Raw genomic sequence first — 27425 nt, 5'->3', positions numbered from 1 at the left:
ACTGCTCTCCAGCCACTCTGTCCCCAGCCTGTAGTGCTGCTTGGGGTTGTTGTGGCCAAAGTGCAGAACCCTGCACTTGGCCTTGTTCAATCTCATCCCATTGGCCTCTGCCCACCCATCCAGCCTGTCCAGGTCCCTCTGCAGGGCTCTCCCACCTTCCAGCAGATCCACACCTGCTCCTAGCTTGGTGTCATCTGCAAATGGACATGGGCTATGGATGAAAAAAACCTGTACAGGGATCTAAGGCAGTAAAAAAAAATAGTAGTACTTAAGAAGACAGCTAAAAAAATTTATCATTTTAGGAAAATTGAGGAGGATTTTTGGGTTCAATAAAATTTCTTTTGGGTTCATTAAAACCCAAATCTTCTGGGTTCAAAATTGGGTCCATTAAAAATCAATACACATCTGAAATACTTGTAGATGAGCCAAGTTGATTTTATTTTTGAGCCCTTGCCTGACTTTTGCTGCTCACATGGATCTAAAATCAAAGAAGAGTTGGTTTTCTACCACCATCCATTTAGGTTTTGGGCTAACTTATGGATTGCCTGAGTTGTACTTATAAGATCTTGGAGAAATCAATTCCCTGTTTTGTTTCATAGGCACTGACTGCACTGGGTAGTGGCTATGCTACCCTCTCTTTGACTCAAAATCCCTTTGTTTGGTCTCAGTTTCTGTAAGTAAACACAGAATTTTTGGAAATCATAGAATCAGCCAGGTTGGAAGAGACTTCCAAGATCATCCAGTCCAACCTGGCACTCAGCCCTAGCCAGTCAACTAGACCATGGCACTAAGTGCCTCAGCCAGGCTTTTCTTCAACACCTCCAGGGACAGTGACTCCACCACCTCCCTGGGCAGCCCATTCCAATGGGAAATCACTCTCACTGCCAACAACTTCCTCCTAACATCCAGCCTAGACCTGCCCTGGCACAACTTGAGACTGTGTCAATGTGTTGGTTGCCATGCAAGGCTGGAAATCCAAGGCATAAAAAGTTCATTAGTGGTCTGAAAAGGACTTTATGACTGAGAAGTGGTCTGTCAGCACTATGTGTTTTAAATCTATGTAACCTGTGAATAGAAGCAGACTTCAATGCCTGCACCAACTGGAGCATGCCTGAAAAATGTTGTAATTCTTGGGGAGTGTAAGAGCCAGCCTAAGTGTCCTAATTAATCATAGAATCATAGAATCAACCAGGTTGGAAGAGACCTCCAAGATCATCCAGTCCAACCTATCACCCTGCCCTATCCAATCAACCAGACCATGGCACTAAGTGCCTCATCCAGTCTTTTCTTGAAGACCCCCAGGGACGGTGCCTCCACCACCTCCCTGGGCAGCCCATTCCAATGCCAATCACTCTCTCTGTGAAGAACTTCTTCCTAATATCCAGCCTATACCTACCCTGGCACAACATGAGACTGTGTCACTTGTTCTATTGCTGGTTGCCTGGGAGAAGAGGCCACCCCCCACCTGGCTACAATGCCCTTTCAGGTAGTTGTAGACAGTAATAAGATCACCCCTGAGCCTAACACAGTAACCAGGACTCCTTTGACCTTTTTCTGAGCCTACAAACTTCATTACAAGAGTGACTTGCTGACAGAGGGTAAAAACTTCTGTTTCTACCAATTCTCCTTATTTTTAACTTCTAATCCTGTATTGCCTCTCTCGGTAATTGGTGCAATCACAACCGGTTACGCAATTAGGCTAAACAGATGCGGTAATGTGTGTGTAATTTTGATGACAGCTGTAAAAACCTTTACTGAACTATGCATAAGAGTGTCACAACTCACATGCAGTAAAGAGAGACTTGAAATTCATGGCCATTATGAAAATCATGTCTTGCAAAATGAAAACTGATGACTCCATGCTAGGAAATATGTTCTTACAAGCTTTAGTTTGAAAAAGAAATCAGAACGTTTTTAAGTTACGGAGCTCAAAGTACATTTTCATTCATGGCTTGATTAGCTGGTACAGGGATAAGTCAAAGTTGGATGTTTGTGTCCTTATCAACAAAAGAACATCTTTATGCTAGGCTTTGGACTTTATAAACCACTTTGCAAACTTGGTTTTGCTGCTGAGAACAGGTGCAGATCTGCTCACATAGTTACTATAGAATCACAGATTCAGTCGAGGTTGGAAGGGACCACAAGGATCATCCAGTTCCAACCCCCCTGCCATGCCCAGGGACACCCTACCCTAGAGCAGGCTGGAAACAGCCTCAGCCAGCCTGGCCTTAAACACCTCCAGGCATGGGGCCTCAACCATCTCCTCAGGCAATCCATTCCAGGCTCTCACCACTCTTGTGCTAGACAACTTCCTCCTCATGTCCAGTCTGTACCTACCCACCTCCAGCTTTGCCCCATTCCCCCTAGCCCTGGCACTCCCTGATAGCCTAAAAAGTCCCTCCCCAGCTTTTTTGTAGGCCCCCTTCAGATACTGAAGGCCACAGTAAGGTGACCTCAGAGCCTCCTCTTCTGCAGACTGAACAGCCCCAACTCTTTCAGTCTGTCCTCACAGCCTTCTGATCATTCTTACAGCCTTGGTATCAGCTTGGCCAGTGTGATGCAGCAGCAGCTGGCAGCTCAGCCCATTTTAGATCAGGCCAGCATTTGTTCCTGGCTCATAAATACTTGTTATCCTTTAAAATAAAGGGACAGATTCTGCTGTCAAATGTTTTTTGTGGTTCCCCCTGAAGTTCCTGGAGCTGAAGTTTATCTGCTGAGATACAGAAAACCCCACTGTTGGCTCCAGCTCTTTTGCCCATTACAAACTCAGTGCTGAGAGCACTGGCAGAAGAAATCAGGTTTAATGTCTGCAACAGCCTTGTTACTGAGAAGTGGTCGAAGGATTTTCTCTTGAGAACATGTAGAAGTCTCAATTATATGATTATTTTGAAACAACAAGTGTCTGGCTTCTATCAAGAAGTAGATTCTTTTAACCTCCAAGCCCCAGACATGAGCCAAACACTTCAGCCAAACACTAAATTTTGTAAGCAGTATATTTTACTAAATAAAGATCAATGTATCAGAATATCTGCTAGAAAAAGCCCAATCAATTTGTAGCTACTCTATTAATAACCATCCAGAGTACAGTCTGAACAGCTCTCAGAAGCCTTCGGCATCACTTTCTGTAGTTGCACCCCTGGTTTGGAATGGTTCTAGGTACGATCGAGTAGTACAGGTTTTGACACTAGCTGCTTTTCACTAAGTGCTCATCATGAGAAGCAAAAGTTAGAGAAAGATGTTAAAACAATTGCCAGAGACCCACTAGAAAAAATGCAGAATGCCCCAATCTGGACTCCCAACAGTGGCCTTTATACAGGAACAAATACAAACAGCTGCAGGAGAACATACGGCTCTTGCCAGCTGATTCTTACCCACACACTAGTCCTTGTGTTGGCCAAGGTGAGAATTGGTGTTTTAACACAGTCATAGAAGTATAGAATGGTTTAGGTTGGAAAAGACCTTTTAAATCATTGAGTCCAACTGTTAACCTCACACTGCCAGATCCACTACTAAACCACGTCTTTAAGTGCCATGTCTACATGTGCTTTAGTACCTTCAGGGACGGTGACTCAATCACTTTGTTGGGCAGCCTCCTCTAGTACTTAACCATAGCAATCCAGACATTTTTCATAGTAGCCAATCTGAACTTCCCCTGGTGCATTTCTTTGTCTTATCACTTGTTACATGGGTGAAGAAACCAACCTCCACCTCACTACAACCTCCTTTTGGGTAGCTCCAAAGAGCGATGAGGTCTCTCCTCAGCCTCCTTTTGTGCAGACTAAACAATCCCACTTCCCTCAGCTGCTTCTCATAAGACTTGTTCCTCTCACCAAAACATTCTACCCTGCTTCAAACTAGCACAACCCCTCAACAGCTTCTTTGGACATGGCCCAGCACCTCAAAGTCTTTCTTGTAGTGAGAGGTCCAAAACTGAACCCAGTATCTGAGGTGTGGCCTCTCTAGTGTTGAGTGCAGGAGGACAGTTGCTTTCCTAGGTCACTGGCCACACTATTTCTGATACAGGCCAGGACACTGGTGGTCTTGGTCACTTGCACCACTGCTGGCTCATATTTAGCTGTGTATTGACCAACACCCCCATGTCTTTTTCTGCTGTGTAGCTTTCCAATCACTGCTTCAAATTCTAACAATTCAGAATGCAGTGAGGCAGACAATCTCTTTCTTCTTGCTCATTTGCTGGGGAAACAGAAGAGGGGCACTGGGACAGGTTACTACCCTATGCAAAAACCCTTGAGCTCTTCCAGCAGCTTTCTATTTGCACCCTATGAAATTTTTCAGCTTCATTTTTAATTCCTGGTCTTGGTATGCTCCATTTCACCTGTGCACAGACTGAAGACTAGCTGGATGAGTTTGCAAGTCAACACACATGGTGGACTGTGAAAATAATTTGTAAAGGCCCACCTGGGACACACACATTCCCCTGAAAGTGGCTCTATATCACACGAGGAACAGCTTTGCAACATGGCTGGCTCCAAACGGAGTTAAAACAAACCTGATCTTATTACTGTCTGCAACTACCTGAAGGGACATTGTAGCCAGGTGGGGGTGGCCTCTTCTGCCAGGTAACCAGCAACAGAACAAGGGGACACAGTCTCAAGTTGTGCCAGGGTAGGTATAGGCTGGATGTTAGGAAAAAGTTCTTCACAGAAAGAGTGATTGGCATTGGAATGGGCTGCCCAGGGAGGTGGTGGAGGCACCGTCCCTGGGGGTCTTCAAGAAAAGACTGGATGAGGCAGTGCCATGGTCTAGTTGATTGGTTAGGGCTGGGTGCTAGGTTGGACTGGATGATCTTGGAGGTCTCTTCCAACCTGGCTGATTCTATGATTCTATAATGACTTCTTCTGTTTTTCCAGGGAAATGAATAAACGTCTCACAGAGGAGCAAGCGAAGAAAACCTATGATCAAGCAATTAAATTAGAACAAGAATTTGGAGAATATTTTCCAGGTATGTTATTAAAAGCAAATTTTTAGCCAAGGTATGGCTTTTTATTCCAAAACATCTAGATCAGCTCTTTCTAGCCTAGAGTGCATATCCAGTGTAGTGTGCTCTGGTGTTGGAGCCCGTTCCCTGCTACCCAGATGCAAGCAAGAAGAGCAGAAATCATAACTGCATGTTGTCTCATTCTACCAGGAATGAGCTTTACCCAGAGCACTTCGTATTTATTTCCTTTCATTAGGAATAAATTAGAAGGCAGAGAGGAATATGCTTTTAGGAATGTTCACGTACTAGGTCTGGTAATTACTCGTCCCCCATGAGGGCTACTGATGGGCTTCCACTGCCCAGTGTCCTCTCTCAGCAGTCCCACAAGGTCAGAACTGCAGTGAAATAGCTTCTTCATGACAGGCTTCACCTCTCTTATTGCCATGCCCTCACAGTTGGTTGACTGTTCTCTCTGACCACCTGCCTCTTGCACTCCTCTGTCTGATTCTTCTCTGTTCCTGAGTCAGAATTTTCCTGGGGGAGTTTTTCTGCCTTGAGCTGGGCAATGGAATGTACTGTTGGCACAGAGTAGCCTGGGGGTCCAGGGAGTAACCATCTGGACTCAGGAAAGCTTGAAGTCCCCACAGGAGATAAGCTGGTATACCATGGCCATGTAGCAATTGAATACACAATGAGATTAGAGTTGCTCTGCCATTGTGGCCATCTGAAACAGTGATTTCCAGCTGGTCATCAAAGTTGCTAGTTGCCCAAGGTCATGCCTTCAAATGTCATGTCAGCATACACCAATAACTCCTTAGCAAAGGGAATTAGGCCCTTTGTGCACTAGATCCTGGATTTTAGAGCCACTTTCACTTGGCATAACCTAAACCTGACCTCCTCTGTCGCTAAGTGGCATAGCTTTCACGCAGACATCTCCAAAAGTCAGCAGTGGTTGGATATCCCAGTAACATGTGAGGAGGTTCAGCCCACAGGATGCAGGTTGGATGCTGGTAGGGTGAGATGGGAGCTTGCCCAAACAGAAATCACTCTAGAGGGAGTGTGCCTTCCATAGGGTGTTGTTACCCCCTACGCTCTTCTTTCCTTCCCAGCATCTGTATGCCAACCAACTTTCCCAAGCCATTTCTACCTGTTTTCTTGCAGCTTATTTTGTTTCAAGCTATTGCACAGTCGACAAGGAACTGGCTACCTGGCCTATGATGAAATTTGAGAACTAGCTTTTGTGGACCTCTCCCAAATGTTTAGCTGCAACTGGACACCCCTCTTAAAATCATAGAATCATAGAATCAACCAGGTTGGAAGAGACCTCCAAGTTCATCCAGTCCAACCTATCCCCCAGCCCTAGCCAGTCAACCAGACCATGGCACTAAGTGCCCCAGCCAGGCTTTTCTTGAAGACCTCAAGGGACGATGACTCCACCACCTCCCTGGGCAGCCCATTCCAATGCCAATCACTCTCTCTGGCAAGAACTTCCTCCTAACATCCAGCCTATACTTCCCCTGGCACAACTTGAGACTGTTCCCTTGTTCTGCTGCTGGTTGCCTGGGAAAAGAGGCCAGCCCCTACCTGGCTACAATGTCCCTTCAGGTAGTTGTAGACAGCAATGAGGTCACCTTTTGGGATAGTTCTTCAGTCGTGGGATATGATCAGCCATCAGCCTAAACTCTCTAGGCTTTTACCCTGAAATAAACACACCTGGAGATCTGACTCATGCAAACTTTTGAAAATGTAACCTATTGACTCATTCTCAATTGTGAAGTCAGTCTGGGGAAAGAGCATCTTATATTTCAAACAAAATCCTCCTCTCCTCCTCAGCGGAGGGCACATTAGAAGCAAAGTGATTCAGAACTGGATCTTGGCAGTTCGAGATCACCTACTGTTTTCTCATCGCTCTGGCAATTGCTTTCCAAGGAAACCTTTGCAAAACAAGAGAATACAAACTAATTTACCATTCCTGAATTGCATAGGATTAGCTGCTTCACTGAAACAAACCAGTGTTTATCAACAGAGCTCAACTGCTGCGCACTAGATCAAGACTAGTAAATAGGAGGTGTGATACCAACGATTACCTGAATGCATGAGGGTGCTTAGCACAAGTGCTGAGTGACTGGTGGAAAACTCGATTTGCTAAGCAAATGGCTTGAACAAAATAAACAACTGGGTCGTTTACTTACCAACCCATGCTTTTAGTTATCTTTTATTAAATTGCCAGTAATTTATTTAAGACCTTATTGGGTTTTTTTAAAACACTTCCTTGAAAAGTAGTTAAGCTTTTGGTTACTCCTAATAATTCCCCATAAGATACAGTTTGCCTCTTGGCTATATGACCCCATTCGTGATTCCAAACAAATCAGGTTGCAGCATTGGTGCCTTCACTTATAGGGAATGAGGGACATGGAGTGGCAGTGTCTAAGGGGAGAATGTTTGCCAGTTTGAAGACTTCAATATGCATTATGAAATCCATACTGTCAAAATTATGGGCTCAACAAAATTTCTGTGACTGTTTCTTAGCCCTTCACACAAGCATGCAGCAACGCAGTTAGAAACTGTGACCTTGTAAAAAGGATGCCTTTTGCAGGTTTGACCACAGCTATGGAATCATTTTGCTCTTAAAAGATCACCCAGAAACTATCCACACTGCTGAAATAAGCTTGTTGTCACTAAACCAAATAATCCTAACTGTCACAGGCTACCCAAAGCCAGGTTTGTGTTTCTGTCCCCAGATACACCCCAAATAACAACCTCCCTCCCTAGGTTGACAGTTTTCTTTTATAGGTTTGCACTCAAAGTGTGGTTGTAAATTTAAATTCCAAGCCATTTGCTCCAAACGTCTTCTTAACAATAACAAAAGAATAGCAAGGAAAGGAACTGAAGAAAAGAAACAAACAGGATAAGCTACGCAAAGTAAAAGGACTCTGATGAAAGCAGTAACTTACTGTAGCTACTTTCACTATCGCTGGCATTAGAAGAAACATGTTCTGCAAGAACAGTACAGCAAATTAAAGAACATAACCAAGCACCACAAAGCTGCAGAAACGTAAAAGAACTGCCACAGTCATGCAGAGGTAGTTGTGCAGTGAGAAAATAAAGACTATGTCATGATACCACTTGAAAACTCTTAGATAATTACATGGGTAAAATGAAAGCTTTCTCTCTTGAGGAATGTCAGAAAGAGGCTTATACATATTAGCTCATGGTGAGTGTCATAGCAAAGCAAAGCCATGCCACTTCTTGAGGTAATGATACCTCATAGAATCATAGAATCAGTCAGGGTTGCAAGGGATCATCTAGTTTCAATCTCCCTGTCATGGGCAGGAGACACTCTACCCTGGATCAGGCTGGCCAGATCCAGATAGCTTCAAAGCACATTATGGTCTGCTTGCATCTCACTGAACCTCCTGACTAATTCCATGAAACCTGTGTCTGCTTCTAATGCTCTGCACTATCAGTAATATGCATCATGAACGCATTGGAACTGTTCCTGCTAAGCTTTCTAACCTGTGTCCATCTTTAATCTCTGTACTCTATTCTGAATGGCTAAAAATAACATGAGAAGTGTTTTGGTACCAAATATTCTATCTATTTTACCTAGCCCCAGATCAGGCTGGCCAGAGCCAGATAGCTTCAAAGCACATTATGGTCTACTTGTATCTCACTGAACCTCCTGACTAATTTCATGAAAGCTGTGTCTGCTTCTGATGCTCTGCACAATCAGTAATATGCATCATGAATTCACTGAAACTATTCCTGCTAGGCTTTCTAACCCGTGTCCATCTTTAATCTCTGTGCACTATTCTGAAAGGCTAAAACAATCAACATGAAGAGTGTTTTGGTACCAAATATTGTATCTGTTTTACCCTTGCCCCAAAGCAGATGACAAAATGAATGACTAAGGGAAAAGAGGGAGAAGTATTTTTTCAGTGTAGCTTTAGGATTTGAGCTACAGCATGAAGCTGGTAAGACAAATCTGAGTAGATGAATAGGGACATAATAGCTATCATGATGGGTTATGTGGTTTGGCAATTCTGGTGTCTTGCTTCTGTTACCATCATTATTTAAGGAAAGGTACAATCTGTGTCACGTAAAATGACTATTCCCAAACTAAGTCAGAAGACTATTTCTAGTCAAACTAAGATGGTATACAGGACCTGAGGAACTTTATTAAACAAGAATAAATAGTAGGAGCTTCCATTACAAAGCATATTTGAATTGGAGTCAAATTTGTATGGGTGGGAATGCTTAGAGGAGTGTCTGTAATTGAAAATTAGGTGCAACATGAATAAAACAGAGCCTATATAATACCTCTGTGCTACTTTTCCCTTAGCAATTTGTAGAATTCAGCTATGTCCCCTCAAATGGTTGGCTCTTCTGGAGATTTGCCTTTGTAAAGACACAGATATTCAGGAGGGTTATCAGATCAGAAATATTCTGCTTCTCTTTAGGCATGGAACAATCTGCATTTGCTGCTAATGAGCTGCTATGACACTTGAAGGAGCAGAATGGTTAAAATTCATGTGGCAGTGACACTTGCTGTCTGTCACTGACAAAACTGGTAGAAAAGTTCTTAGTGCAAGAGATAAAGCTTTCATCTTTCAACAGTGAGCTACTGCAGGGCTTAGAGTCAAATCATTAAAAAGTCCCTCGGACAAATCAGCCTGAACTAATGTGTAAAACAGTGTGCATGGGTGCGCATTCCTGCAATTAAACAGCACGCAGAACACAGGAGGTGATGCAACGGTAACATCCACACACACTTTCCTCCAATTACTTGGTGCTTCAAAAGAACAAAGGAGGTGAGAAGTGAGGAGAAAGCAGCCAAACACATGCAAGTGGCGTTTCCTATGAATTATTTAGACGTCAATACAGAAGATAATGTAGCTCTTTATACAGGAGCAAGCTGCAAATACGTCACTCCGTACAAGTTCTACTGGTCCAACTTTTGAGAAAGCAAACTTGTTTCTGAACAATCATTTGACACGTTAACACATTCTGCAATGCCAAGTCTTGAGACAGGATTGCTGCTATGGAAAAAGAAATGGATTAAGGGTTGCGTGACGGAAAATAGGTTGATAATGGTGACATGGTTCCAAAACCAGCTTTGGAGAAAGCATGGTCTTCTCTAGCCTGCAAATGACTTCTTCCATTAATAACGAATGCTAGTCCAAAATCCAGCAAAGTAGCAAACAGTCCCATGCAAAAAGCTGAAAATGCAGAAGCAGCAGCATAAAACAATTCTCTAGTGACCTCCTCGGGATGGGATGTGACCAAGCTACGGTATTTAACTTTGGCTTTAGCTGGAGTAGGAGGGATTGTGGCTGAAAAGACTGGTCTAGGTAGCAAAATGAGTTGTAGGTATGCTACTCTACAGAACTGCCATGATGGGAACAGTAACATACTGTTAGAAACAAAAGGTGTTATTACAAAAGGAGTGAAAGTGCCTGCTCCATACACTGTAGGTTATTTAATATCGTCATGCAGAACAAAACGGTTGAAACGTTTTTAATGCATTCACAGCTGGGTAACAAATAAGACTCTATCTTGTGCATGCTAGGAGTGGAGGGTCCTCAGAGAAGGAACAGAAGCCAAAACAAAACCAAAGAAAAAGAAAGAAAGAAAGAAAAAAAAAAAAAAAGATTTACAGTGACCATTCCTGGGAACTTACTCAGAGTCTTTGTTCCATAACCGTCGTCACCTAATCCGGGGATGTCCTGCACGGAAGTCCCCAGAGAGAGCAATGAGAAAGGAAGAACAGCCGCAGAAGAGGAAGGAAGAAGTCAGTGGAGTTGAAATGGATACTACCATGACTGACCATGATGATTGAGCAATCTGGATCCCTGCTTTTTTTCTTACTGAAAAAAAAAAACCACTTCAGACCCAAAAATTCTATGGGAAGGCAGTGACCATGGTACGTGGCTTTTGGAGATGCGAGGAAGAAGGAACTATCAGATAAATGAAATCCCAGGAATTACATTGCCAGATAAATTGAGGAGGGAATTATTAGCAAACCCAAATGGTTTCTATTCGAGCTTGGAACAAGCATTTATTTTAATACTGCTTTTAAGTCAGTTAAGTTTAAGTCAGTAGTAAATGCCCCAGGAGGTGCACATTCCAAGATCTGATTTACTTCTTTAAGCAGTTAATGCTGTTGCATCGTTTAATTGTTTTAGTGAAGCTGCTCGATGCAATCAGCTTGGAGAATGTAAAAGGAAAAAACCAGGTTAGAGCAGACCTTTTGAAATGTAATAATTTAGTGTAGTATTGTCAAAGAAATCACAGCTGCATTATTGTGAGCCAATTCTGACCTGGGAATATTCAATTAGAGGCAAGTTTGTGTTTATGGCAGGGTGCAACAAGAACTCTGAGGAGCCACATTTGCTCTTCCAAATGTTAAAGGTCACTGCTTTATTCTTCTGAAAATGCTGTTTTCCAGGGATGGAAAGCCCAAGCTGGATCCAAACTGCAGTCACACATTGGTCACAGTAGTAATACCTCTCCTGCCTGCCTACAAGAGCTGTTTGCCTAGATGTGTGCGATACTGGCATCATGCGTGTCACCCATGTGTTTGTGCTGCTGCTGCATGTGGCATCGTCTCCAAGAGGTTACTTACGTTCTGGATCACTTGTTTCCTGCTCACTCTGCTCCTTGCTCTTGTAGAATGGGAACTTTCGTGAAAAGATGAAGTTCTTTTTACGCTTGTCATTGAATGACTGTGAAGGAGAAAAGGCATGGGGCAAAAACAGGGACGTCTAATTGTTGTCACACTCATGCTGACAAAACAACTAGTTTGTAAAAGTGGAGAGAACTGTAGTGACTCAAATCAGCCCAAACCAAGTGGCTGCAAAGAGGTGATTGGGGTAAGGTCTGCGGGTTGAAGGCAAAGCCCCCAGAGACTGAATCGCTGTCATTACAGAGGTCTCAGATCATAACCATCAGCTTCTTATTTGAATGCTATTATGTTTGGCTTGTTCAGCTGGAGGGATACAGATGGCTCCAGCATGCTTTGAGATCAACTCAATCATCTTTTAATGATAGCAGACTGTACGTAGAATTACTTGTAACTGGCTGAAAAAGGCCATAAAGAGGGAAGTGGAAGCCTTTGATTTGCTTGTAGTTGGTATGTGAATTCAGCTCTCTGCCAGTTAACATCAAATACTAAATTTCTGATAACTGCTACTGATTTCATCATGTTTTACTTGGCCTCTTAACCAACAAATTCTTAAGTGTGTTTTAATGTGTTTTTTTTTTGGGGGGGGGGGCATGATTTAAAATAACAAGCTCTTTTCATTTTAGACATGTATATTTACTCAGTAGGTTCCTCTGGCTATGCTTCTGGTTTTATGTGATTTAGAGGTAGAATTCTGCTGATAGCCAGTATTTTATTGCATGTTGAGCATGCAATACTGTTTTAATTCTCTGAATGGGAAATTAATATGGAAAGAATTGTTTGGTTGTAAAACCTTGGACTTTGTAGACAGTCACAAGTGGGAAATTAATGTGGAAGGAATTGATTGGTTGTAAAACCTTGGACTTTATAGACAGTCACAAGGGCTGATGGCAACGTAGTGTATAAAGGCAGGATATGCTTGCTTGGAACAGTTACTTCAGACACTAAATGAGGAATTAAGGTCTGTATGGAGTTAATTGAGAGAAGCTGGCATTTTAGAGACACTCACACTGAGCTGCAGATAGTGCTTATTTGAAGTGGTCTATGCTGTCTGTCACTGTCCTATGCCATGCCCTATACTGAACATATGCAGTGCCCAGACACATTACCAGCGATCACCTCCAAGACAGCACTTTTCCTTCTTAGCTCATTTGAAGAACCAACCTCATGTGTTTGTCATTGCTCAAATGAAATATAACAAGCATTTGGCTCCAGTTCTGAAATGGAATATATTTGGAGTTTCAGAACATAATTGATTTGGAAGCACAGCATAAAGTGCAGCTTGGAATACTCGTTTCTGAAAGATGTGAAGCCAGGGACTGAAAACCTCTACTAAAATAGTTGCCTAATTGTGTCACCAAAGTTTCATGCCACTTTTACAGATCAAGCATATTTAAAGTTCAATAACTGAAAACAAAAGGAAACAAAAAAAAAGCACATGTAGAATAAATGATCCATGAAAGTCTTTCAGAGGATGTAAACATTCAGTGTGAACTTAACGTGGAAGTCATGCAAAAATAATCTAGACAACATGCAGATTCAAAACCAAAGCAAATGTGAAAGAAAGCCAGAGGAAAACAACAACAACAAAATCATATGCATGTGAAGGACTAAAGTAATCTGTGGATGAAAAGATGATTGACATGCACATTACATAACTTTGATGACCTAAAGGATATAATTCAACTAAAATGTGTTTTCTGTGATAATTTCTATTGCTTTTCCAATGAAAAGAAGGTTCCATGTTAACATTTCCCATTGTAAAAATGCTCTTTGTCACAATTCCTCTGAATTTTGACATAGTAATCATATAGGCATTACACTTTAAAAGGGGAGAGGGTGAGGGGGAAATATACACAATAGCAACCCTAAAAGGGTTTTCAAGTGACAATCTATTACCAAATGCCATTTCACTTTGCAACGAAAGAGGAAATCACCAAATTGAGAAATGAATATGCTGTTTCACAAAGATTATACAATAAATAACACTGAGAAGCATCCTTTTCAGTTTTTAACCCCAACAGTCTAGAGCAAGAATGTCAGAAATCCCATTTTCACCAGAAAAAAACCCCATACATTTCTTCCCCACCCCCACCCCAAGCTTACAGTATATTCCAAAGCAGACAGAGATACTATACTGTTACTCTAGACTTTTTCTCTCTTCAGCTTCAGATGCTGGGTTGTTTTTTTAATAATAGATGGTTCCATTTCAGTTTAGACAATCAAAATCTGACAATTCAGAACAGGTGACTTCTTATGTCCATTTACACCAGGGAAAAAGCTTTGTTCCTAAAAGTGAAGCTGACTTCTGAATTTTTTCATCCATAAGCAAAATGTTCATGCATGTGCTAATATGTCTGTGGACAACTCCATGTGGATATGACCTTAGTGGAGTTAGGGACATACACAGAAAATCACAGAAGCATTCAGGTCGAAAAAGACCCTCGTGATCACCAAGTCCAACCAATAACCCTACTCTACAAGGTTCACCCTAAACCATATCCCCAAGCACCACATACAAACAGCTTTTAAATACATCCAGGGTTGGTGACTCAGCCACCTCCTTGGGCAGCCCATTCCAATGCCTGATCACTTTTGCCAGGAAACAAATGTTCCTAGTATCTAGTATAAACCTACCTAGTCGCAGCTTGAGGCCATTTCTTCTTGTTCTATCACTGTTTACCTGTGAGAAGAGACCAGCACCAACCTCTCCACAACATCCTTTCAGGTAGCTGTAGACAGCCACAAGGTCTTCCCTCAGCCTCCTCTTTTTCAAACTAAACAGCTCCAGCTCCTTCAGTCACTCTTCATAAGGTTTATTTTCCAGGCCCTTCACCAGCTTTGTTGCCCTCCTCTGCACTCACTCCAGCTCCTCCACATCCCTCTTGTCTTGAAGTACCCAAAGCTGAACACAATACTTGAGGTGTGGCCTCACCAGAAGTGAGTACCAGGGGACAATCTCCTCCCTACTCCTGACCCTCTTGGAAGAGGTAAAAGAGCAACCTGGCCCACGTTAAGGTGGATCATGCCTGCAGCTGTGTGATATTTGACAGTTTGGTTGGTTATTATCATAGTTATTTATAGTTCAGATAACAAAGAAACTGTAAACTATTCTAAAATACTAAATGGGGCAGATCCTGAAAAGCTGTAGAAATAATTAGTCCTTGGTAGCTGAATGGGTTTACCAAATTAGGTTTTTTGGTTGATGTTGCATATTAAGTATATGTTGTTTCACAGGAAACAAAAGACAGCAGCCTTCATTTTGGTTTTGTATCCATCCAATATAAACTAAGGCTCATGTTCTCCACCTTAAGAATAGCAATGTGCCAACAAGGCCAATGGGATCTTGGGGTTTTATTAAGAAGAGTGTGTCCAGCAGCTCAAGGGAGGTTCTCCTTCCTCTCTATTCTGCCCTGGTGAGACCTCATTTTGAAACTGTGTACAGTTCTGGAGCCCCTAGCACAAGAGGGACATGGAACTGTTGGAGTGAGCCCAGAGGAGGGCCACCAAGATGCTCAGAGGGCTGCAGCAGCTCTACTGTGAGGACAGGCTATGAGAGTTGGGGCTCTTTAGTCTGGGGAAGAGAAAGCTTCGAGGAGACCTTCTTGTGGCCTTCCAGTATCTGAAGGGAACCTACAAGAAGGCTGGGGAGGGACTATTTACAAGGTCTTGTAATGACAGGACGAGGGGTAATGGGTGTAAACTGGCAAAGGGGAGATTTAGACTAGGTGTTAGGAGGAATTTCTTTACAGTGAGGGTGGTGAGACACTGGCACAGGTTGCCCAGGGAGGTTGTGGCTGCTTTCTCCCTGGAGGTGTTTAAGGTCAGGTTGGATGAAGCCTTGAGCAACCTGCCCTAGTGGGAGGTGTCCCTGCCTACAGCGGGAGGGTTGGAGCTGGATGATCCTTGAGGTCCCTTCCAACCTAGACCATTCTATGATTCCATGACTCTATGAATACTGTGTTCAGTTTTGGGCTCCCCAGTTGAAGAGGGACAGGGATCTGCTGGAGAGGGTCCAGCAGAGGGCTACGAGGATGTTTAGGGGACTGGAGGGCATGGCTGATGAACGACCTGGGACTTTTTAGTCTGGAGAAGAGAAGACTGAGAGGGGATTTAATAAATGTTTATGAGCAGCTGAGGGCTGCTCAGGAGTGGGGGCACAGGCTCTGCTCACTGCTCCCTGGGATAGGACAGGGAGCAATGGGTGCAAGCTGCAGCACAGGAGGTTCCACCTCAACACAAGGGGGAACTTCTTTCCTGTAAGGGTCCCAGAGCACTGGAACAGGCTCCCCAAAGAGGTTGTGGAGTCTCCTTCTCTGGAGCCTTTCAAGGCCTGTCTGGATGTCTTCCTCTGTGATCTGGGCTAGATTGTGTGGTCCTGCTGTGGCAGAGAGGTTGGACTTGATGATCTCCTTGGGTCCTTTCCAACCCCTAATATCCTGTGAGCCTGTGAAATCCTCAGACAACCAGCAAAATACTTCTTATAGATACCATGATATATATCTCTACTGCATAGAGATAAGGGTGCTGGCAAAGACAGGAGAGGAAGACTCATAGAGAGTAAGCCCATGTTTTTATTAAACACACTGTGCCAGTTCCAGATTGTGTTCTGTTGGTGGAGGAGCAGAGACTAACACTGAATGTGTGTTTTCTTTTTTAAGAAAGGATCATGCATGTGAGCAACAGGGGTAAGCTTAAACAGTGAACTTCAGGTGTGTGCTTCTGACAGATTTTGTATCTATGAAATGGCAACTTTGAGACCTGTCACTTATTCTGGAGGCAGTTTTCACAGGGGCTCCCTGTGCTGCTGGAGAGCTGTGAAATAGCTGCAGGATAAATGAGAGGTATTTGCCTGCATCTCTCAGCTCAATGAAAATGTTTTGAGCAACTGGAACTGAAATTGGGATATCAGCTTTAGGCTTAATTCAACAACATTTATGCAGGCAGAGTTGCTGAAAGTCAGTGAAAAAGTGCCTGAAAATGTATTCCTGTGCAAGTCACAATTTCTTTGCCATGAATATAGTGAAATCCTGTGACAGCAAATAACTTGGGAATTTCCAGTTGCAGTGAAAAGCCTGCCTGCCACAGGCTACCACTAACCTAGGAATTGGCAGTAGGAAGTACTCTGTGCTAGTTTGAGCCTAGCTGGGATATTTGAGTGAGAGGAATTAGATTACAGGCTGTGAAAAGGAAAACAGTGGTGATGTCTGCTTCACTCATAGGCTTGCTGAGATGTATAAAAACAAGAACACAAACGTAGATAACAGAGTTGCTCTTTGGTTTTGGCTGCACTTCTCTCCCTAACTTGCTAACTAATCCTTTCTGCTCTCTAACTCCCCTGGCTGATTGCCTAAACTCACCTTGAATGTAAGGCAAAGTCTGGGATAAGGTAGGGAGGTGGAAGGGTGGTTGAGAGCCCCTCCTGGGGACTCTGGTTTCTGGGAGGGCTGCTGTGTTTCTGTATCACTTTTAACTGATGTATTTCTGTCCATATCTTTATATATTGTAAATATCTGCTTGTATATTGTGCTAAGCTGTAAATACAGCTTCAGTCTTTAATTTCCAGCTGCTGAGTCTAGTCTGGATGACTTTCTTAAGTGTGGGGGAGGGCAGGTAACATCCAAACCATCACATACCTCATATAGGTAAGTACCTAAACAGCAAATGAAATGAAATTTTCAACTACTGCCTGATGGCCAAACAGTGAGGTCATTCTTCACAGTGCCTGAACTGTGATGAAAAAAAGAAAAGTCTTTTCTTAGGAAAGAAGGGGAAAAAAAGGGAGAAAGTATTTCTCCAATGTCCTGGCTTGAATTGTTGTTTGATACTATTTAGATGTAGACTGTATTTTGGAGAAGCCAGGAAAAGACAAAGTAATTGTGGTGTGCACTCTTGCTTGACCAAACATTTCCAGATGTCCCCAGTTATCTAAGCAACCTTCTCTAGTTGTGACAGACATTAAGGCACTGTGAGTTTCTTGTTTAAGAACTCCTTTCAATGCTTTTCTTTTTGCTGTGTGTCAGTATTGGTTTGGAATTCTAAATGCTTTTCCCTAGGTAGAGAAGCTGCACTTCCATTACTCATCAGCTAACAAGACAGTGGTATTTTAAAGGAAATGCTCGTGTAGCATTGAATAAACAACATGACTGAAGAATTTGCTTTATAGTGGTAACCATCACAAAGAATAGTGGCATCAGTAATGTGCCACAGGCAACTGTAACATTGTTTATTTTGAGCTTCTTCCCAACTTTTTTTTTCACAGTGCATCCGATCCAGCTCCTACTGTTTAGTGCAGATATGCTCTTAGAATCATGGAATCACTCAGGGTTGGAAGGGACCACAAGGAGCAGCTAGTTCCAAAAGCCCTGCCATGCCCAGGGACACCCTGCCCTAGATCAGGCTGGACACAGCCTCATCCAGCCTGGCCTTAAACACCTCCAGCAACAGGGCCTCAACCATCTCCCTGGGCAACCCATTCCAGGCTCTCACCACTCTCATGCTCAACAACTTCCTCCTCACGTCCAGTCTAAGTCTCCCCACCTCCAGCTTTGATCCATTCCCCCTAGTCCTGTCACTCCCTCACAGCCTAAAAAGTCCCTCCCCAGCTTTTTTGTAGACACCCTTCAGATCCTGGAAGGCCACAAGAAGGTCACCTGGGAGCCTCCTCTTCTCCAGACTCAACAGCCCCAACTCTTTCAGTCTGTCCTCATAGCAGAGCTGCTGCAGCCCTCTGAGCATCCTCATGGCCCTTCTCTGGACATGCTCCAGCACATCCACATCCTTCTTATAATGGAGGTTGTTTCCTTTATGCTTTGCAGAAGAAGCTAATATGTTGGAGAAGGATTTCTTTTGATGCTCTAAAAGCGACTATCTCATCTAAGCCCCATTAAACTCACAAATACATTGAGAATAAGTTATTCTGCTGTTTTATTCAACCAGTGCTACTCCTCAGCCAGGAGCTGCAAACTGGTGTTTAAGGCTCACCTGAGAAAAAAGCTGTTCCAGACCACTGGCTGTGAAATTCTTTTATAGAGGATGTAGATTAATTCATCAACTATTTTTAGGCAGGTTTGGGCTAAGCTTTAACCTAGTTTTTCTGTTGCTTGGCCTTTTCCAACCTGGTTGATTCTATGATTCTGTGCAGACATGGAGAAGCTAAACTAAGAAGCTGTCAGTGGCAACTGTAAGCCTGGTTGTATGGTGACCATACAGTACATTCCTTAAGATATGTGTCTTCATTCACAGTCTGATCCCACAGTTGTATGCAGGCAAGCAACACTTGCCAACTTCTCTATGCCTGTTTATGAGATGAAGGTGAAAGCATGTCTCTATTTCTGTTAAGTTCAACCCTATTTTTTGTAGATACTGCAACTATTTGGATAACAAAGTAAAAAAGCTTGGGCTAGATTCATTTTTTGTTGAATGTTCTGTTTGGATAAGTGAGAGGAAACTTTGGGTGAGAAGCTCAGATGAAGATAACTCTGCTTGCTTATATTCCCTAGGAAGATGTGGTGGAGTCACCATCCCTGGAGGTGTTGAAGCAAAGCCTGGCTGAGGCACTTAGTGCCATGGTCTAGTTGACTGGTTAGGCCTGGGTGACAGATTGGACTGGATGATGTTGGAGGTCTCTTCCAACCTGGTTGATTCTGTGATTCTATGAAGCTGCAGGGAGATTTAGGTCATGGAAATCCCAGAATGAAAAAGATATAACCCTGGTCAAAAACTGTTTTGTCTAGCTTTTACAGACAAGGATAGTGTTGTTAATAATTGTACAGACAAGGATAGTGTTGTTAATAATTGTACAGACAAGGATAGTGTTGTTTAGTGTTTTTACAGACAAGGATAGTGTTGTTTAGTGTTTTTACAGACAAGGATAGTGTTGTTTAGTGTTTTTACAGACAAGGATATTGTTCAGTATTCACAAATAGGAAATTTTACCTTTTAAAGGACTCTCCTAATGTCACTTTTCAGCCAGCAAACTCAATTTTAATTCCCAATGAAACAACAGTTCAAACCTACCCAAACTACCAGGGGAACCTAAAGACTTGCAGACTTGGAAGAAAGCATATAAAAGCAGTAGTTCCAATTCTGCAAACATGTGTTTGGCTTGGTGCAAGGTATGAGGGCAGTGCTCATCTGTGCTAATTTACACTGCATCACTGTCAGCAGGAGTGAACTGCCAACGTAATAACCTTCTCTAGGTGACAGCCAAGGTCACTTGCAAGCACCTGAAGGTTGCACACAAAGAGGGAGGGAAAGATTTGTTCAAGCAACAACACTGAAATTAATAGTGTGAAAATAAGAAAGAGCAAAGCTCCTTGACAGTGAAATCAATTTGGATGTAGAATAATCTGCCCCAGGGGAAGTGGAAAAGCCTAGATAATTTTTCACGTTTAAAACAACTCTGCTAATCTTAAGTGCTATGGGGAATAACACTGCAGTGCTGGGAGAGGAGGAGGCAGGGGAGAGAAAAGAGCTAGACAGTAAGTCTCTCCCTGCTCTAATACCTGTGTTTTTGTGGTGACATGCTCACAGATTCAGCATCACAGAGCTGTGCTGAGGTCTAGTTTGAGTTTTGACATAAGAAGGCTCACTACAATCATCAGGGCAATGCGAAGGTCTTTGTCTCCTTTGGAGCTAGAAAGTGTATTCAGCACTTGGCAAAGTGGTCCCAAATCCCAAATAGTTCACTACTCTTCTACTTTATTTTAACCCCCCTGCCCTTTAAAGCTGATGTGTGCCATCAGATACTGATCCTGCTAATAAACTGCTGTGCAGCTGAACATGTCTCTGCATCCTTTGTGCAACAAGGATAATGAGAGCCTCTGAATTCAGCAGTGATGCTGCTTGGCACTTAGCACAGTTTTAGCATTGTCTCATCACTGGTCTAGACCTGCAGGTTTTCCTGTAGTGTACAATGTAGCATCTTTATCTGCTTAATCTTCATACCTCAGAATTGATCAGACATTTCCTCCTATCTTTGGACTAACTCTTGATTTCCAGTTGGCTGATGGTGCTTCTCTAGATTGGCAAATGAAACCACACAGAAAGAATAAGCTGTGTAAAGACCTTTATCACTCGTATTTAGTGAAGTAGTAGCAGAAAAAGATTTACACTACCTACAGGCCTTCAAACTACTCACTGAAAGATAATTGGAGCCTACTTATCTTTTGAAATGCCCTTCTGAGTTAAAGAGTGTCTGCTCTCATGGGGAGCTGGTGTAGCAGGCTGAATGATGGCAATGCATAATTATGACCCTGCATCTGGGTCGAGGCAATTCCAAGCACAAATCCAGGCTTGGCAGAGACTGGCTGGAGAGCAGCCCTGAGGAGAGGGACTTAGGGATGCTGGTGGATGAGAAGCTCAACATGAGCCAGCAGTGTGCACTTGCAGCCCAGAAAGCCAACCAGAGCCTGGGCTGCATCAGGAGAAGTGTGGCCAGCAGGTGGAGGGAGGTGATTCTCCCCCTCTGCTCCACGCTGGAGAGACCCCACCTGGAGTACTGCATCCAGTTCTGAAGTCCTATTACAAGAGGGATGTGGAGATGCTGGAGTGTGTCCAGAGAAGGGCCAAGAGGATGCTCAGAGGACTGCAGCAGCTCTGCTATGAGGACAGACTGAAAGAGTTGGGGCTGTTAAGTCTGGAGAAGAGGAGACTCAGAGGCGACCTTCTTGTGACCTTCCAGTATCTGAAGGGGGGCTACAAAAAAGCTGGGGAGGGACATTTTAGGCTGTGAGGGAGTGACAGGACAAGATGGAATGGAGCAGAGCTGGAGATGGGCATGTTCAGAGTGGACGTGAGGAGGAAGTTGTTGAGCATGAGAGTGGTGAGAGCCTGGAATGGGTTGCCCAGGGAGGTGATTGAGGCCCCATGCCTGGAGGTGTTTAAGGCCAGGCTGGATGAGGCTGTGGCCAGCCTGATCTTGGCTAGGGTGTCCCTGCCCATGGCAGGGGAGGTGGAACTAGATGATCCCTGTGGTCCCTTCCAACCATGACTGATTCTATGATTCAATCCCCCTGCCATGGACACGGACACCCTACTCTAGATCAAGCTGGCCAAAATATTTTGTACTGTCTGATTCAAGTTGATCCTCTAAAGCCTTTATTTCTCATATTTGTTACTGTATTAGGTTATGCTTACAGGCTGCAGATAGCTAGAGTTTATACTTAACAGTAAAATGCAAAATGGCTTTTCTTCTTTCTCTCTCTCTCTTTCTTCTTTTTTCTCTCCCTCTCTTTCTTTCTCTCTACATTTGTCTTTCTTTCTCATTCTCTTTCTCTCTTCTTTCTCTGTTTCTCTATCTCTTTGTTTCTCTTTCTCTGTTTTTCTTTCTCTCTTTCTTTCTCTTTCTCTTTCTGTCTGTTTTTCTCTTTCTGTTTTTTTCTTTCTCTGTTTCTCTTTCTTTTCTTTCTCTTTATCTCCTTCTCTCTCTTTCTCTTTATCTCTCTCTTTCCCTCCCTCCCTCCCTCCCTCCCTTCCTTCCTTCCTTCCTTCCTTCCTTCCTTCCTTCCTTCCTTCCTTCCTTCCTTCCTTCCTCTCTCTCTTTCCTTCTTTCCTTCTTTCCTTCCTTCTTTCCTTCTCTCTCTCTCTCTTTCCTTCTTTCTTTCCTTCTTTCTTTCTTTCTTTCTTTCTTTCTTTCTTTCTTTCTTTCTTTCTTTCTTTCTTTCTTTCTTTCTTTCTTTCTTTCTTTCTTTCTTTCTTTCTTTCTTTCTTTCTTTCTTTCTTTCTTTCTTTCTTTCTTTCTTTCTCTCTTTCTCTCTTTCTCTCTTTCTCTCTTTCTCTCGCTCTTTCTCTCGCTCTTTCTCTCTCTTGCTCTCGCTCTTTCTCTCTCTTTCTCTCTTTCTCTCTCTCTCTCTTTCTTTCTTCCTTCCTTCCTTTCCTTTCTTTCCTTCCTTTCCTTCTCTCTCTCTTCCTCTCTTCCTTGCTCTCTTTCTTCTTTCCTCTCTCTCTTTCTTCTTTCCTCTCTCTCTCTCTCTCTCTCTCTCTCTCTCCCTTTCTTTCTTCCTTCCCTGTTTTTTTTTCACAGAATCACAGAACTTTAGAGGTTGGAAGAGACCGAAAGACTTTTGACTGTAGTGGTTTTATTTGAAAGAAAAACACCTACTGGATTTTAAAAGGAAAGCTCTGAAAACAAAGTCCTTTGCCTCAGCTGAATAAAAGCCTCAAATTTGACCTGACAGTATTTTTCACAATTCTAGAAGTGTCCCACCTCCTACAAAACCCAGCTTCCTTCAGGCATGCCACTTCCCTGCTGGAGCCAACACTGCTAGCATGACATAAATGAAAATTGAAGACTCACTTGTTTTGCTTTACTCTCCACTGTGACTTGGGCCCAACAGGCATTATTATTACATTACAGCATGACTTTGTGGAGTGTCTCAAGATATCCTGGAGCAATGATATACTGTACAGTAAGGTTTTTTCTGGCTATGTGCTGTTTTATTACCTGAATTTCATATGATTAATTCAGCACATAAGTGAAGTGGATGCTGATGGCAGGAGAATTTCTAATGTACTTTGCAGAAACACTGAGCAAAAAGATCAAAACAAGCCTGGAAAAGAGGAGGCTCAGGGGTGACCTCACTGCTGTCTACAACTACCTGAAAGGCTGTAGCTAGGTGGGGGTTGGTCTCTTCTGCCAGGCAACCAGGGGACACAGACTCAAGTTGTGTTGGGAGAGGTCTAGACTGGATGTTAGGAGGAAGTCCAGTCCAACCTAGCACCCAGCCCTATCCAGTCAACCAGACCATGGCACTAAGTGCCTCAGCCAGGCTTTTCTTGAACACCTCCAGGGATGGTGACTCCACCACCTCCCTGGGCAGCCCATTTCTATGGCAAATCACTCCACCTGTGAAGAACTTCCCTCTAGCATCCAGCATATACCTCTGGCAATGAATCTTGGTAATGATGGACTGGACACCCAGCACACAACCTGACACATGCATTAGAAACTGAGAGAATCTAAGAAGCATTGAATTTATTCCACTGGGAAGTGAAATTGTGTATTTGCCCATAGGACAATGTTCTGGATCCACAGGCCAAAGAAGCTGTGAAATAAAAAAGCATTTGATATATAAAAAAAAGCCAATTCTCTGTATAAATTCAAGTTTAACCTAAACATTATGCTTCAAGATAGAGGAACACATCTTTGGGAACAGACAATAGCCATGTATCTTAGTGAAAACGTGAGATGTTGATAATGTTCATTCCAAGAGCTACAGTTTCCACTATAAAAAATATTTTCAAGAGACAGTCAAGCAAGAGTATATGATCTGACAGGGAGAAAAGCAAAAGAGGTGCTATTTCTGTCTCCTGAGAGACTGGCTGTAATTACAACAGTTGAGAAAAAAAAGAGGCAGATTACTGGCTCATCTCTTTTCCCTCTGTAATATTTGCATCTTTTGACATTCTTCTGGATTCAGTAAAAAAAAAAATGTGAAAAGCCTCAAGCACAGCAGGTTTTAGGATTAGAAAAGGAAAAAGCTATTTTTATTCAGCCTGAAGCCTATGGTAGGGAAAATTACTAAGAGTTCAGTATGTTGCTTTGGCAGATACATAACCCTGCTCACAGCTACTCACACATTCTGCTCCCTTTGGCACCAAGGTGAGCATCAGAAAATGCTTGGGATTTGAGCTTAAGTTCAACAGCATGAAACATACTTTTTAATTTACTTTGTGCTCACATAAGTCCTGTAGCTTCTTCCAGCATAAAAACATCAGACAGAAGACTTTGGGTTGCTGTATTTTCCATTGATTACCCATAGACCAGTGGGCTCCATAGACTGAGGCTCAGGAAATAGTAACTGTGCTGTCTTGCCTTACTTCATCTTTCCTATTTGTTTAATGATTGAAACTTTAAGGCAGAGAGTGTCCTGGAAACTCTGCCCCTTGGTGCAGCCCTGTAAAACAGCCATGGGGAATCACAGAATCATAGAATCAACCAGGTTGGAAGAGACCTCCAAGATCATCCAGTCCAACCTAGCACCCAGTCCTAGCCAATCAACTAGACCATGGCACTAAGTGCCTCACGCAGGCTTTTCTTGAACACCTCCAGGGACAGTGACTCCACCACCTCCCTGGGCAGCCCATTCCAATGCCAATCACTCTGGCAAGAACTTCCTCCTAAGATCCAGCCTAGACCTGCCCTAGCACAACTTGAGACTGTGTCCCCTTGTTCTGTTGCTGGTTGCCTGGCAGAAGAGACCAACACATGGCATATAGGCATCATTGTTTGGTTTTGATAGAGAAATAGGCTACAGCTTAGATAGAATCACAGAAGCAACCAGGTTAAAAGAGACATCCAAGCTCATCCAGTCCAACTTAGCACCCAGCCCTAGCCAGTCAACTAGACCATGGCACTAAGTGCCTCAGCCAGGCTTTTCTTGAACACCTCCAGGGAAGGCGACTCAACCACCTCCCTGGGCAACCCATTCCAGGCTCTCACCACTCTCATGCTCAACAACTTCCTCCTCACGGCCAGTCTGAATCTCCCCACCTCCAGCTTTGCTTCATTCTCCCTAGCCCTGTCACTCCCTGATAGCCTAAAAAGTCCCTCCCCAGCTTTTTTGTAGGCCCCCTTCAGATCCTGGAAGGCCACAAGAAGGTCACCTGGGAGCCTCCTCTTCTGCAGACTGAACAGCCCCAACTCTTTCAGTCTGTCCTCATAGCAGAGCTGCTGCAGCCCTCTGAGCATCTTCATGGCTCTTCTCTGGACATGCTCTAGCATGGCCACATCCCTCTTGTAATGGGGGCTCCAGAACTGGATGCAGTACTCCAGGTGGGGTCTCAGCAGAGTGGAGTAGAGGGGAGAATCACCTCCCTCCACCTGGTGGCCACACTCCTCCTGCTGCAGCCCAGGCTCTGGTTGGCTTTCTGGGCTGCAAGTGCACACTGCTGGCTCATGTTGAGCTTCTTGTCCAGAAGCACCCCCATGTTCCTCTCCTCAGGGCTTCTCTCCAGCCAGTCACTGCCCAGCCTGGATTTGTGCTTGGGATTGCCCTGACCCAGATGCAGGACCTTGCACTTGGTCTTGTTGAACCTCGTGTTAGTGCTTCATTTATTAGTGAACATTTCCCCCCTTTATACTTCTACAATCAGAAGCCCTGATGTTGTGGGATTATTTTTGTTATTTTAAAGTAGAAGAAAGCAAATTTCATCCAGTACCTAACAGTAGTGAAATATCCCAAACCCAAAGGGTTCAGTAGTTTTGGTCTGTCATTGTTTAATGTCCTAAACACTGAAACAGGCATTGATGTGAACGGTTGGAAGATTAATGTCACACTGATGTCAAAAATGTGAAAATAAAACCCAATTTGGAGAATCTAAAAGGTAATTAAGTTCTCCACAGAGTCACTTGAATAAGGACCATTAGTTATGTGAATGAGTTATTCCCCTGTGGCTGTGATTACGTACAGGAAATCGACATTTAACAAGTGATTTCATTGGCAATATAAAGCTTTTTATCTCCCAAGATAAACAGCAACATTAATTTACAGGGCTGCAGTGAATGGTCATTTCAAACTGAAAAAATGGAGTTCTGCCTCCTGAGGCTATGCAGGGAGGGACTTGCACAGTGCACTTTGTTAAGTGTGGTGCACCAAGCCACCTGCATGTGCAAAGATTGTGTGCAGAGGCTGAACTCTGATTCCATGCACCCTGTAAATCTCAAAACCTGGTTTCAGTCAGTGCATTTGCCTGGGACTCAGAACTCAGCCATTCAGTGAGACTTGGACAGATGAAAGAGCTGGGAAAAGAGGGAACCTAAGGAGGTTCAGCAAGGATAAGTGCAAAGTCTTGCACTTAAGGAATGATAAACTGCACCAGTAGAAGCCGGGAGGTGATCTGCTGGAAAGCAGCCCTATGGAGAAGGAGTCTTAGAACCACAGAATCATAGAATCAACCAGGGTGGAAAAATTTTGCCTCTAGCTTTTCAAGGATCAGCAGCAGGTTCAGAATACTATTATATGGTAGTCTCCTCCTTGCTAATCCTCAAAAACCCATCTGTATCATACAATCAAACAGGTTGGAAGAGACCTCCAATATCGTCCAATCCAACCTAGCACCCAGCCCTATCCAGTCAACTAGACCATGGCACTAAGTGCCTCATCCAGTCTTTTCTTGAACACCTGCAGGGATGGTGACTCCACCACCTCCCTGGGCAGCCCATTCCAATGCCAATCATTCTCTCTGGCAACAACTTCCTCCTAACATCCAGCCTAGACCTCCCCCAGCACAGCTTGAGACTGTGTCCGCTTATTCTGTTGCTGGTTGCTATGATCTGCATGTTCATAGCAAGATGAACTTCCTACCCTGCTATCCTGTCTGAGTTAAGGATAGCATAAATCAGAGCAAAGGAAGTATTATTCATATTATGGAGAAAACTGAAGCAAGAAGAGATTGAGAATGACAATTTTAAACTAGGCAAGAAGAGCAGATCTGGAAAGGATAGGCTGAACCACTTTGGTTTTGACCCTTTTCAGCAGCTACCTACAGGATTGTGTCCTCTCATCACCCAGTTTTGGCCCCGTGCTGTGTTTTCTGCAGCCAAGTAGGAGTGTTTTGGGTTTGGTTTTTTTTGCTGCTGATTTCTGAAGCTCTGTCTCTGGGTTTGCTCACAGAAGCCCTCAGCTGTAAATCCCATGCATGCCAACTGGACAGTTTTCAAAATGAAATGCCTGAAAATGTCATGTCAAGTATTCACTGCTGCTACAAGTGTTATCTATGCTGCAGCTGGAAAATATACCTCAACAGCCAGAACTGGGGGCATTCCTCATGCTACAGCTCTTGCCAGCTAGATGGCAATGT

General features: G+C 43.5%; 1 protein-coding gene across 27 annotated transcripts in view; it reads right to left on the bottom strand.

Moving 5' to 3' along the window:
• DLG2 (discs large MAGUK scaffold protein 2) overlaps positions 1–27425 on the bottom strand; it is a 1415634-nt gene that overhangs the window by 18211 nt on the left and 1369998 nt on the right. For 18 of the 27 annotated variants that reach the window (XM_064169211.1, XM_064169257.1, XM_064169296.1 and 15 more), the window contains 2 exons: positions 11565–11664; positions 7894–7935 (listed from right to left, as the gene is read on the bottom strand). In XM_064169211.1, coding sequence (XP_064025281.1) covers positions 7894–7935; positions 11565–11664 — 142 coding nt within the window. Of the gene's footprint in view, positions 1–7893; positions 7936–10619; positions 10666–11564; positions 11665–23337; positions 23669–27425 lie in introns of those variants that run through there. The other 9 variants (XM_064169281.1, XM_064169311.1, XM_064169362.1 and 6 more) reach the window with 4 other exon arrangements.

The sequence above is a fragment of the Pogoniulus pusillus genome, chromosome 3, assembly GCF_015220805.1.
Source record: "Pogoniulus pusillus isolate bPogPus1 chromosome 3, bPogPus1.pri, whole genome shotgun sequence".
NCBI classification, from domain to species: Eukaryota; Metazoa; Chordata; class Aves; order Piciformes; family Lybiidae; genus Pogoniulus; species Pogoniulus pusillus.
This window is presented reverse-complemented; position numbering and strand designations above follow the sequence as displayed.